Source organism: Ambystoma mexicanum, chromosome 9 (assembly GCF_040938575.1).
Source record: "Ambystoma mexicanum isolate Mex_15411 chromosome 9, UKY_AmexF1_1, whole genome shotgun sequence".
NCBI classification, from domain to species: Eukaryota; Metazoa; Chordata; class Amphibia; order Caudata; family Ambystomatidae; genus Ambystoma; species Ambystoma mexicanum.
In genome coordinates, this window is record NC_090931.1 from 1,399,764,613 (window position 1) to 1,399,778,178 (window position 13,566).

General features: G+C 45.2%; 1 protein-coding gene across 1 annotated transcript in view; it reads left to right on the plus strand.

Moving 5' to 3' along the window:
* Positions 1 to 13,566, plus strand: part of SMARCAL1 (SNF2 related chromatin remodeling annealing helicase 1) — a 979,995-nt gene that overhangs the window by 808,659 nt on the left and 157,770 nt on the right. The window contains exon 13 of the mRNA XM_069616809.1: positions 10,864 to 10,966. Coding sequence (XP_069472910.1) covers positions 10,864 to 10,966 — 103 coding nt within the window. The remainder of the gene's footprint in view (positions 1 to 10,863; positions 10,967 to 13,566) is intronic.

Consider the following 13,566-nt stretch of genomic DNA (forward strand, 5'->3'; position numbering starts at 1 on the left):
TGGCCCGAGAATTTCTGGAAAACATCGTCCGACTGCACGGTTTTCCTTCGGTTCTAATTTCGGATCGAGGTAGTCAATTTATTTCTCATTTTTAGCGAAGTTGCTGTCGGTCAAGTATCTACCTCTAAAAGGGCCACGCACATTCAACCCAAGATACCTTGGTCCCTATTCCATCACTACCATAGTAAACCCAGTAGCGGTCAAGTTGGACTTGCCCCCGCACATGAAGATACATCCGGTCTTCCATGTCTCTCTATTAAAACCCGTGCAACCTCAAACCCGACTAACTAAATCTCCAAAACCTATCCTAGTTGATGGAGAACTCGAGTTTGAAGTCAAAAGCATTCTGGACTCCAAGATCTCCAAATCTAAACTATTTTACCTAATTGACTGGAAAGGCTACGGCCCCCAAGAGAGATCCTGGGAACCTGCTGAATATGTCCACGCTCCTCGCCTAATCAAAAGATTTCACCGAACATTTCCTGACAAGCCAAACCCCCGGAGAAGCCCGGTTTGGGAGGGGCCTTGAGGGGGGTACTGTCATGATCTCTGCTTCCAAAAGGTCAGGGTTTTCCCAACTCCCTTGGAAGCAGATCCATAACCCAGGTTCCGAGTGCCAACCAGTCCCAATTGGGACCTTTTGGACCCAGTCCTGGCGCCAGTGGCACCAGGCTCATAAATATGCCCAGTCCCAGCGCTGGAAGCGCAGGCTCATAATGCTTGGGTGGACTTACCTGCAGCAGACCATGCTGCTTACTTGCCTGCCAGTTGAGCCTCTAATCCTCTTCTGTTTGGAACTACTTTTCCTGTTGGGTGGGGCAGGAGCCACTCCCTAGATTCAGAACACTGGAACTCTTCTGGAAAGCAGGAACTCTTTTCTTACCTAGGCGTGGCTGTGGAAGGAGACACCTAAGCACTACAGGATGCTATTTAAACCACACCCGATGGATGAATCTTGCTTTGCGTTATTCTGCATCCTCTGCAGCAGAACACTCATCGTGTCTTCTGCATCTGATCCTGGGCCTAAGGGAAAAGGCTTACCATCCTGAATCCAGTCTTCAGCAACACCTATAAAGACAAGAAAGAACAGGTTAGCATTACGGTCTTCAGTGACAGCTCTTCACTTACCTGGTCCATCGGCTGTCACCAACGCCTCGCGCTGCATTCCGGCATCTGAAAGACAAAAGCTTACCAACTCTTCGCACGCTCCGGAGGCCTTCGGCGCTGCATCCCGCATCTGAAAGACAAAACAAGGTGCGTTTAAAGACATTGGGGAACTTTAATACTCACGTGCCATTACTCCTTTCCACATCTAACCCAGTGGGTATTCCGGCACCCTTCAGCCGCTCCGAACTTGTACCTGCAAAATAAAAAGACAGAGCGCATCGTGAAGCAGGCAACAAGCGCTTACTTACGTGCTTCCAGGCGCTTCTATTCATCACACGGGCTCCATTTTCAACTCACTTCAGCCCGTCATCCGCCATCGCCAGAACCCTGCAAAACAAGAGACATCATTACTAAAGACTTTAAAGACATTAGAATTACTCGAAACTTACCGTTCGTGCAGTAAACGACGGACAGCAGTCCTCTGAAGTCAAGAGGCCTGCTCCCCTTATCCAGTGAAGAAACTGGTTACAGCACCCTGCCCCGAGGCAGATGGAGAGCACGGCGTTCACTTACCTAAGGTGAGAGCATTAACCTTTGGGGTTCTACAGGAGAAGAGAAAGGGAAGAAGAGAGAGACATTCAATAACCCAGTTCCTTAATCCCATATTTTCTATCTGCAGACATCTTACCCTTCGAGTCAGACATACAGTGCACAGAGGTCCAGCCCAAAGAGCCAGCCGTGTGTTACACATCACCTTTGAAGATACGGTATACGCCCAGTCAAGACCGGCGCCTCTACGGGAATCAGGTGAGCGTTACAGCATGTTAAAGAGAGGAATCAATACAGGCAGATAAAAAGGAGATATTTGCAGCAGAAGAAAGAAGGGGTGCAACCCCGGAGTCAATAGATTTAAGAACAGAGATAGGGATTGGATCGAGGGGGGAAGCACATTTAAGATGATTAATAGCATGCAAAACATCTGAGAAACTGAAAATAGGAAAAACAGACCATACCATGGAAGAACAAACACAGGAAGGAGGAGCCAAAACAGGCATAGAAGTAGCACAGAGATATCACAGCAAATAGAGGTGATCCTTTCAATGAAAAAGGAGGACAAAGAACCGCAGTGTAACTGTGAAGGCAGGCAGGAGCTGGTCTGCTGAGAGGGAGAAAAAGGTGATAGGACAATGTTAAAAAGCTCTTTAGGTTGATTCAGAGCCATCTGAATTTGATTTGTATAATATGCATCTTTTGCAGCCAGCACATCCTTGTGATAAATAGAAGGAGCTGTGCAGAAAGCAGATTTGAGTGGCGCACAGAAGCTATGGCGCCATTTCCTCTCAGCGTGTTTCTGCAAAAGACTGAGTTGACCTAGTTCAGGCGTGAACCAAGGTTGAGTGGACAGAGCACATGGTTTTAATGGACTTGAGGGGCAAAATGATCAGCACTCATGAACAATTTCAGTAACACCGTTAAAACTAGAACCAGCATCTCTACAGTGAGACCGAAAGAGAGATTGAATAGAAGTACTTCCTCGACCACAACATTGCGCCACTGCCGGCCCATAACAGAAGCATGAGTCAGGAAAGGGGAAGTGTGCAAGGTGCCAGCTCTCAATCCTGCAGGAGCAGACGATGAGTACTCCAGACCCCTTAGTCCGGTCCTCCAAACAATCCTTATGTTACAATTGCTGAGGTGACCAGGCCGTGGGGAAAGGGGAAGTGGGTAAAATTAAAAAGAACATGTTCCTGCTGTGTGCCCTCTGAATGCTGAACCTCAATCCTTCTGGAAACATGCAAATTAACACATCTTGTGATTACATTACTTCTCTGAGTTTTTCCCTCTAAGAAATACTCAATTCCTCCTCCCTTTAATAACCTGTAAATCCCTCCACAAAAGCTTGGACGTACCTTTTAAGTTCTATGTATTTAGTTCAAATTGCTTCTGTAATTTTCCTTGCAGAACACACTTTGACTGGAAAGTTCCTTTGGTAAATCTCAAATATATTGTCTCTAGCACTCTGCCCTGAATAGAATCAAAGAATATCTTTTCCCTTGCTGTGGCAGTCTGTTTGTTCTTTTCCTAACTTATTCCTTTCTTGCTAAATTCCTGATTGAAACTGCACTGAATCGGCACCGGGCCACTCTCACTGATCTCGGTCCCTGGCCCAGCCACTTGCCCCCGGCACTGCCTCCCTAGCAACCCCTGCACCGCGGGACTGTCTCTGTATCCCTAGAGCCCCCCTCCCAGCACTTTGTTCTGCACTTACCTTGCACTTGCCACCGGCTGTCACTTTATTTATTTATCTTATTATTCCACTATCCCATGTACTGCACTTCCCCTCTCCCTTGCCCCTCGCACTTTCCCTTCCCCCCTTCCCATGTACTTGCGCTATATGAATGACACCTGGCCTAGTAAGATCGTTGTCTGCCTTCACTATGTCCCCCCCCCCCTCCCTGCCTCGTCGGGCCTTGAAACACTTGTGTATAGCCGCGTTATAAATGCCATATCATACATCATGCTCAGATAATTTCTTTTCCTTTCTTCAGTGATTTTATTAACCCAGCCTTTGGCTGTCTTTATTTCTCAACTGATCTTGCTGAATGTCTTTTCCTCTTTTCTTTTGAGTATTTCCTTTCAATGGTCCTCTGGTTAAACTGATAGTTCAGAACAAAATCGAAAACTGCCTTTGTACGGAAAGCTGCCATGACACTTTTAAAAAATATTGATTTACAAATCAAGATTGGTTGATCACTTGTTGCCTTCTCTCGGGAGTTGCTCCTTCACTCACGCCGGTGATCGCAACGCTGGTTGCCTCACCTTAGGCTCTGAACTTGCACGCAATTCTGAAGATCTCAAAGAATCCGCTCCTGTACACTATAGTGGCAATCTCCAAGGCTCTGCTTCATCGTGCTATGCTGGAGATCCCACTCAGTCTCTCCAATCCTTCATACGGCAACCCCAAATCGACAAGCTCATGAAGCCTCTCAGCTGGTCGTCAGATAACGCACTGTTTAACACTGTGCGCAAGGCATAAATTAGTTTTCAAAAATTGATTAGCAGAATGTGCTAATTAACATTTTTGGGATTAGCAAACACACGTATTTGATTAGCAATTTTGTACTAACATTTTATGTCACCAGAATTAGTTGTACCCCAAGACATAACATTAGCAAGAATGCAGAAATGATTTCTATGTACCTCTGAAGTATACCATTAGGGCAATGTCTGTAAAATGTAAAGGTTTGCTGCATAAATGGACAAACAAATGATAAAGAAAGCTCTTAAAACATTTTTCAGTTCAATGCTCTGTGTGGCTGGGTCATGCAGTCAATGTTGCAGCACAGTGCTGTTTTAACTTGAAAATGAAATTGTCTTGGTAAAAATATTTCTTTGCACCTAGTTATTTATGCACAGTAAAAAGCTTTACTTCTGAGCAGGCAGTTATAACAGTAGATTATTCCTGTGGTACTACTTGGATTACTGGTCCAAACATATCCATGGAGCTGTGTGGGTGAAAGCATGGGGCACAAGGTCTGTTTCCTATTTATTGTTGAGAGTATTTGTACTCCCTATTTTTATTTTTTGAGAGTAATTGCCTTTCTTTAGAAAAAGTAGAAGTCGCCTATACACCCCTTATCTGTAGGGCTGAAGCCACTGACACTGCCTACGGATAAAATGCACATTTCTGTTCTTGCCAGCACTGGTGTGGTTGGGTTGGGTCAAATGATTTACCCAGGATCACATACTTTGGTTAAGCAGTGAAGCCAGAATTTGCCAGCAATGTAAGCAACTTGCCTACCACAAACTTCCAAGCTTGAATTAGTACACATTTGCTTTTTGGTTTCAAGAACCGCAATAGTCTTATTTATTTTCAAAGTACACCCAAAGCGACCTCCTTGGAGTATTTGCACCACCCTGAACAGAAGACTACACATCTCAGAATGCAAACCATGTGTGAACTCGTGGATGAAATCAGCTTTAAAAAAAATTGCTTTCTGTCGCTTTCTGTGCAGATGTGATGTTTAAGGCATGTAGCTTCTTTACACATTTTGAGACTCTTCAGTTAGCTTTAACGTTAAATCAGTTTGAACTCTCGTGTCTCCCGTTTCCTCTTGCTTCTAAGTACTATTGTGATGCAAGTGCTAATATCCCTGATCATAAATCAAATATTGCAAGACGTAGTTGCTGCTGACAAGGTTACAGCAGTAATCGCTGGGCCTTCTGTGCAGCAAGCAAACCGGAAAGAATACATGATTTAGCCTTCTGGACGCTTTATCAGTGCAGAGCTGCTTGCTAGCAAAGGACTTTGGGCCTAATATTTCGCCACCCAATGGGATCAAACAGCCCTGCAATTTTAACACAACCTGCTGGCAGAAAGCATTCTAAATATTTTTTAAATTGTGATTGAAAGAATATTTAGAAGGCTTTCAGCCAGCACTTGCTGTGGTTTTAGTGCAGAACCGAGTGCAAGCAAGTGGCTGGAATTGATATTTCTGACACCCGGGTGGTAGAAAATGAATTCCCAGTGCAGCCATTTGCTAACAGCCCTGGAGCAATAACACATCCTGCTTGCAGAAGACCTTTGAATAGTCTTCCATTCTCGTGAGGAAAGTGCTATCCGTGGCACCAAAAACAAAACTAAAAAGTTGGGCTTGGCTCCTTACCTCTCGGGTCTGTTGTTATCAAAGTCACAGTGGGAAGGTCCACTCTGCCTAATCTTCCTCTACAGACCAATTCCAATTCCTACTAAATAGGCAAAAAGCAACTGATTACCCACAGCAATGCACAGACTCATAATGGGGGGAATTGACAGGCCCCGGCAGCACCCGCTATGGAGTGGAAATAATATTTCTCCCACCGGTACAGGTGGGAGAAATATTATTGCCAGCGCAGCCACTTGCTAACACACAGCCCCGCAATCGGCGACAGTGTCAGGGCCTTTCAAACCTTACAAACAAAAGAGGCCTCTGGGTGGAGGGGGCCCAACAACTGCCCCCAATGTTTCTTAAGCACAGCAAAAATGTCTCCATTTTCGTTCTGGGACTTAAAATATGCACTTTGCAGTGCTCGCATTAAAGCTGTTGCCAGTTTGCAAGTCCCTGCTGGCAGGCTGCCTGCCTCGTGATATTCAGCAGCTATTAAACTCCATGCACCCCACAGGTGCCTCACACTGTTTTCGCTCTCAGCAGGGAGGGCCGGGGGACACACATCTTCAGCCGGGCCTGTTTGCACATAACAGCCTGCTCGCAGAAGCCCTCTTGAAAGGCCTTCTGCAAGCAGCAGGCTGTGTTTTTTCTGTGGGGCTTGGGTGTTAGAAAGTGGCTGGAAATAAGATTTCTCCCACCCAGCCACTTGCTAACACCCAGCCCCGCATTCAGGGACAGCATCAGGGCCTTTCAACCCTTACAAACAAAAGAGGCCTCAAGCCTCTGGGGGCCCAGCAACTGCTCCTATGTTTACAGTCTGCAAAGCACAGCAAACAAAATCTCAATTTTCATTCTAGGTCTTTTAATATGAGCTTTGCAGTGCTTGCATTAAAGTTATGGCCAGTTAGTGTAAAGGTTCCTGCTGGCTCTGGCTGCCTGCCTTGTGATAAATTAGGCAGCTAACCTCAATGCACCACTGTTTTAGCTCTCAGCAGGCAGGCTTGGACACAAAATGCTGTTGTGGGCCAGTTTTATTGGTCAAAGTGAGCCACTTATTTGGCCAGTATGATGAGTTAATTCACTCTGCGGCTAGTCGTTTTGACCAGTGTGGCTGAATGCATAATTTGCATTGCAATTTATCAAAAAAACTCCCCCTAGGTTATTCAAACAGTGTTAGGAAAGGAATAAATAGCCATTTGCAACTATGGGCCACTTTTCATTGGTGCCCGAGACAAAGTTATGGCCCTGTCAGCAGGGGGTGGCCAGGGGCCGCACATCTTCAGCCGGGCCTGTTCGCTGCTCACAGGCGCCCTTTTGAAAGGACTTCTCCTTTTATCATCTAAACAGGCGGGAGAAATATTATTGCCAGCCACTTGGTAACACCTAGCGCCTGCAGTAATAACACAGCCTGCTTGCAGAAGGCCTTAAATATTCTTTCATTCTCGTGATTAAAGCGGCGCTTGTCACTAGAATGAAAGAATATCTGAAAGCCTTCTGTGAGCATGTTGTGTTATTACTCAGGAGCTGGGTACTAGCCAGTATGGCTGGAATGAATATTTCTCCCACCCGAACGGGAGAAATGTTTCTTCCCAGTGCCAGCAGCGACCACTTGCTACCCAGCCCAGCAACAAAACCATTTGCTTGCAGAAGGGCTCCCCGACCCCAACCTCTGCTAAGCACTCCACCTTACCTATGAAGAAGCCCAAGCCGAATGTGGGAGTGTGGCTCAGAGATCCTCGTGCTGTTGACGTCTCTCCACGTGATGACGCCGCACCCGGGCTGGGCTCATAACATTGATACAATGTATTTAGCCCAGGCCGGGTCCTTCTGCTTCGCCTGCACGCTGTGCAGAGGCAGAGTTTAAAGGCACACACTTTATTTAATCTGTATGGAAATCATATCACAGTTGGTGCGACATGATTGTTCAATTAAACTCAAACTTTATCTCAACAGACCACGCTGCGTACTTTATCTTGAAGGTTGGCTGAATTGGGTCTTTTAACTCTGCGCTAGTCCGTTTACTGAAGCTCTTTACATCACAGATCTTCAAATCATCTTCATGTAACTTTTAGGATCTATAAAACTATGTACATTTAAACATAACTTTCTCTTGGCTTTCATTGAATAATAGTTCCCTGAAATAACACAGCACTTATCTGAGTTCTACTGCTTCTTTGCTGATCAGATGATCTTACTCCGAAACTGCTGCTTTCATGGATTATTTTCTCACAGTTTATCACAAATTAGTAATGGAGCTCTGGATACTGGGGCCTTCCTTGAGCTTGGCAGGAATGAAAGGCAGTTTAGAATCTTCCTCTAGATTCCAAACTACCTTACAAACACCTCAGAGCCAATCATTGCTGATTGGTTGGCCCACCATTTTGGATTGGGACCGCTCCAGTATCCTGAAAGGCAATGTTAAGGAAAATAAATACTTGCCCCAGCATGCCACCCTTAACCAAAAACGTTATTTATTTTTATTTATTTTATTTTTTACATTTGTAGAGCGCACTACAACCCAAAGGCATCGAGGCGCTATTACATGAATGTGTACGTAGGCAAGATTACGGTTGCAATAGGTGGTGGAAAAAACATGTGATTACTTGGTTACAAAAAAGGGAGGTGCTAGATAACAGATACAATTGGGTATACTTTCGGGGTTTACAGAGTGAGCACTGTGAGTTTAACAGATCAGAAAAATAGCCTAGTTGTTATGGCTTTGCAGAAGGCTAGGTGAGAGTCGATCCCCCTAAGGTGCGGTGCGTAGGTAAGGCGTTCCAGTGAGTGGCTGCGATGGCTGGGAAGCTGGAGCCACCTGCGTGCACTTTTGGGAATGGAGATCAGGTTGGTATAGGCCATTCTGGACGTCCTGGAGGATGTTGGCATGGCTATTCTCTGGGCCAGGTATGGGGGAGCCAGATTATGGAGGCATTTGTGCGTAAGGGAGAGGATTTTGAAGATGATTCTCTCCTTAACTGGAAGCCAGTGGACCTGCCTTTAAATTTGTCACCTATCCTGCGCAAAGCACTGTTCCCCCTGACGCAGAACTTTGTTCTAGAGGAAAGACTTAATGGGAACCCTACCCGACACAGTGGTGGGTAGAGAGATAGCAAATGGGATTATAAACTGACCCATCCACAATAGCGGGATTGGAGAAAAGACATTGACCAGAGATTTAGTCGAGAACAGTAATATTCTGAAAAATATTGAGATCCAACATAGCAGAAAGGAAGGAAGCTATTTGAACAGAAGATATATGAATAGAGTGTAGGTTAAAATCACCAGGTATATTCAACTTGGGATAACGTGATTTAAGAATGGCTAACACAAGAAACCCCAAATCAAAGGCAGAATCGGGTCGATAAGCTGTAAAACACACTTTGTGATGCTTGTGCCCACAATAAAGGCATCTTATTTGTTAATTTAAGAAGACATTTTCATGCTGGTTGTCACAATATATGCCATTATTGTCACTGTAAACTCAAATTGGCTTTGTCCAATAATGGCAGTATTGACACTGTTAGAACACACTCATGCTATTGCCACTGTACAAAGACCTTGTCCTACTAGCTGTGCCCAATATATGACAGTGTTGCCACTGTAAGAACACACTACTTTTGGTGTTCCCATTAATGTTCGTATTAGCACTGTAACAAGACGGTGTAATGCTGGCTGTTCCAATATGTCGGTATTGCCACTGTAAGAAGACATAGTCATGCTGTATGTGCCCAGTAATGCCAATATTGCCCCCACTTTGTCTTGCAGCCAGCATTCAAAGCATGCCAGGATTGCCTACAAAAATCTCTTCATCTGCCTTCTTCGCAATCAACGGCCCAACTCCCCTGACTTGCGCGCAAAAACACACACTGGCACTGCTTTCACATGCATGCACACACACACACATTTTATTTACCTGCTCCAGTACACCTCAAGACTCTACACCGCTGCCACCAGCTCTCCAGGATGTCTGTGTACTGTAGTTAAGAATCAGGGGGAGGTGTCAACGTCTCTCTTTGTGTCCTGCTTCATGTGCTTGCTCTGGGTCCAGGATTTGGATGCCCCCTTACACCAAAATGGCACTTTGGTACCCCATCCAGCATGACAATGGGCCATGCAAGATTACGGAATCAGAACGTCCTCTGTCTTTCAAAGGCCATTGGGCATGCATGGGATGTGGTACTCCAAGCAACAGGGAAACCTTGTTTCCTTCAAACAACGGCTGAGCCAGGAATGCTTCCTCAGCTGCTCACTGCCCTGCCCTCTAACTCCCCCATAATTGGTGGCATGGCAGTGCCCTGTCTCCCACTATGGAAGACCTGTATCTGAGCAAGGTGGATGAAATACTTGCTGGTAGGAGTACACTGCAAAGTATCATTGCTGGACCAGGAGGGGAACCCATGGTATGAGGTGAGAAATGTTTAGCCTGATACATATCCTACGGCAAGGGTATGAAATTCTTTCTCATTGGCCAAGTCAAGAAGCAAGGTGGGCGATGCACACCTGAGACTATGGAGTCAAGAAGCAAGCTGGATATTATATCCATGTAAATGTATTCGAGCTAACGTGTGAGCAGGGTAATATCCATAGTAATCTATATTAGATTAGGGAATCATGGAAGGACTCGTGGTCCCAGAGGTAAGTCCTTGCACAGTTTTGGGTAACGCCCATCCTAAAATCTTTTGTCTAGTTATCCTTTTTGTGTTTTAATTGATAACCCCTCGACCCTATGAGCGTTCACCCTTCTCATCCTGACACAGTTAATAAAAAGTGTTGAGTTCTTTTGGTTCTATGTCACAGTTGGTAGGTTTGAACCTGTGCAGCCATCTTTCCAAATGGCAAGTTGCAACATATTACCCGAGACCCTAGTGTAGTGACTTGGTGTACAAATGTTCATCTAACTGCTTACAGATAAAAAAGAAATATTTTAAATCAGTGGATCCAGCACCAGTGATTGGTTGCCACTTGTACTGTAGACAATGCTGTAGCTTTCTCCATCCCCTGTAATGCTGGTCCCTCTTTGTTGTGCTGTATGTTACAGAACAGGCGTTTATTGGAAGCTAACATCTGTGTACAATGTGCTCAATGTGTTTTTTGTTTTTTGTCACAGGGAATACATCCTGGATTTATTAGAAAGTGGACGAGAGAAGTTTTTGGTGTTTGCTCATCACAAGATCGTTCTGAACGCTGTGTGTCAAGAACTAGATAAAAAGGCAGGTTTTATTTTTAACTCGATGCTTACCATTTTTATGTTGTCTTCACTCTGTTATTTAGTGATAAAACTGTAAGGTGTCTGACCTCTTTAGGATCTCAGCTTGATACGGGTTATGTGGGAAGTAAGGACAGGGGCACATTTTAGGTCTAAGTGCAATGTCAGGGAGTGACCAACACAAAGTGGAAAACAAGTTAAGAAACCTGCACAGATGGGAAGTAATGTAAAAAAAAAGATAAACTACATTGCTCCGTTCGGGATTGTAAAGTCAACAGTAATGGGATTTCATAGGGTTCAATTATGCAATGGCATAATAATTTTAGGGTCTTGAGACGGGTCAAAAGAAGGACGCAGACTCTTTAACAACATTTTCAATAAGGTTTATTAAATAATAAGGTGTACACCTATGGCGATGGGGTATTCCCTACCTAAAGGAATAACTAAGGTGCTGGTCCTCTTTTCCAGTGTCCAAAAAGAATCTATCCACCGTCCAAAAATGAACACTATCTGACCCTATCCCTATTCCAAACAAATTAAAGGGGCAGGAGAATGGCTCCCTTCTCCTGCTCGCTGTTTCCAGCACTTGTCTTCTCGCTACACAGCACCATGGACAGTAACCCATTCGAATAACACATTATCTGCACTGTATGCATTTACACCTGTAGGTTAATGTACCTGTCACTATTTGTCCTATATGTACTGCTTGCTCACTCCCACAACTATGTAACTAGCACCCTGATGCCTGAGGGTTTGGTGTGCTGCTATAAATGGTATAAATAAATATGTGCTTTTTCAATAGTTCTTGGTAACTCTCTTTATCAGTTATTCAATTATTTCCTCACGTTACTATATGTACTCTTCACTTCAGAGGTGGTTTTACGTGTTTCAGATGGATTTATCATTAAGACTGCTTTGGTCTTTTCTTTTCTTAGGTTCCACTCTTCTGCAGGTTTAGCTTTCCTTCCAGGACAAAGAGATAATTCACTTTATTATTCCCTCCTTTGGGTATATCTGTGTCCCTCTTTTTTATCCAAAACACTTATGTTCATTAATATTGACGTTAAGGTTTTCTCACTCTCCTTCCCCCTCCCTTTTCGGGATCATTATTATTCTTTTTCTTGTATTTGCGCAATTCGGTTTTAACAAGGATATCACATGTCCATTCTTCTGCCCTTCAGGGATCAATATTGTTCTCTTTCTCAGATTGTCACAGTTCACATTCAACAAGAATAGTCTACTTCCATTCAGTTCTTCTTCAGAGAGTGGTATTGCTCTCCTCCTTGCCTTATCACAGTTAAAATTCAATAGATTTATTTTAAGGTTTTTTTTCAATAGTACTAAGATGAGTTATTCATGGTGTATAATAATATTCCATGAGCTTCCCATACCTCCCCTGTCCCCTGTTACCTTAGGTCTCGCCAGGAAATGTCTTCGGTGATCTTACACGTCCGGTGACTGTTTTATTTCTCCACCACACTATTGAGCTGACTTCCTCTGCGTCTATCGCATGTGCTTGCGTGCAGTCGCTCCGTTTGTTGCAGCTTTCCTGTGTTATCTGCATAGTTGCGTCGGCAAGCTGCCCACCATGATTCTCATGGTCAGACCAGCACCGATTCGCAAGCCCTGTTCCGTTTGTCCCTTCTCAGGCTCTCGGTTACGCTGGCTTCTCAGCGTTCCCAGCAGATTTGGATTTATCTGAGCTCTGCCTCTTCCCAGGTTCACGTTACCAGGAGACCTCCCCTGCATGTGCATGGAGACACCTTCCTCTCTTGCTCCTGATCTTTCTTTTCACTTCGAACTTCACAAGTGTTCCTTGTCTAAGTTGGTCACTTTCTCCAGCATGGGGTCTGGCATGGATTCACATGCTCATGAATATTCCCCGTCGTCAGGCTGGGAATCCTCGGTAAAGAAAAAACCAGTATCAGTTTCGTTTCTGATCTGTCTTTCGTAGTAGTAACCAATCACTGGTCTCTGCGTCATACTGACCACAGCCAATGACTGCCCTCTACCTAAGCCCCGCCTCTGGCAGCCATCTTCAGATTTTTACCGCACGTTCATGTGTTGGGATCCTCGTGCTATTGCTCTCGAGCGTTAGTGCTATTTTTTCGCGCTTTTTCACAAAAACTTCGATTTTTTTCGGTCAAAAGAGCCTCAAGCTCCACCGATCCTACATCCGATCAACGGGGACCCGTGTCGGATTCGTCTGCGCCCCTCAAGGGTGAAGATTTCGTCGAGCTACGCTTCGGAGGACTCCAGAAGCTTCTCAGGCCCGGTCTCGGAGATGGCCCAGGAGAAGGGAAGCTCGACGCCCGGAAAGCTGTTCAGGGTCTGCCCTGGATGCCAGCTGCAGAACGTCTTCAAGGAGGACGAACACTCTTTCTGCCTTTACTGCCTTCATGAGGACAAGACGCACGTGGAGAAGGACTGTGCGTTTTGCGGCAACATGTCGGAACGGACCATGAAGGACCGCCATCAACGTCTCGCCAACTGGCTGGAGGGTAAGAGCCCGTCCGGCGAGAAGAAGAGGAAATCCGAGCGGTCTTCTAAGACCTTTGAGGGCGCCCCGGCGACGGGGGCCCAACATAAGGCTAAGCACCGCGA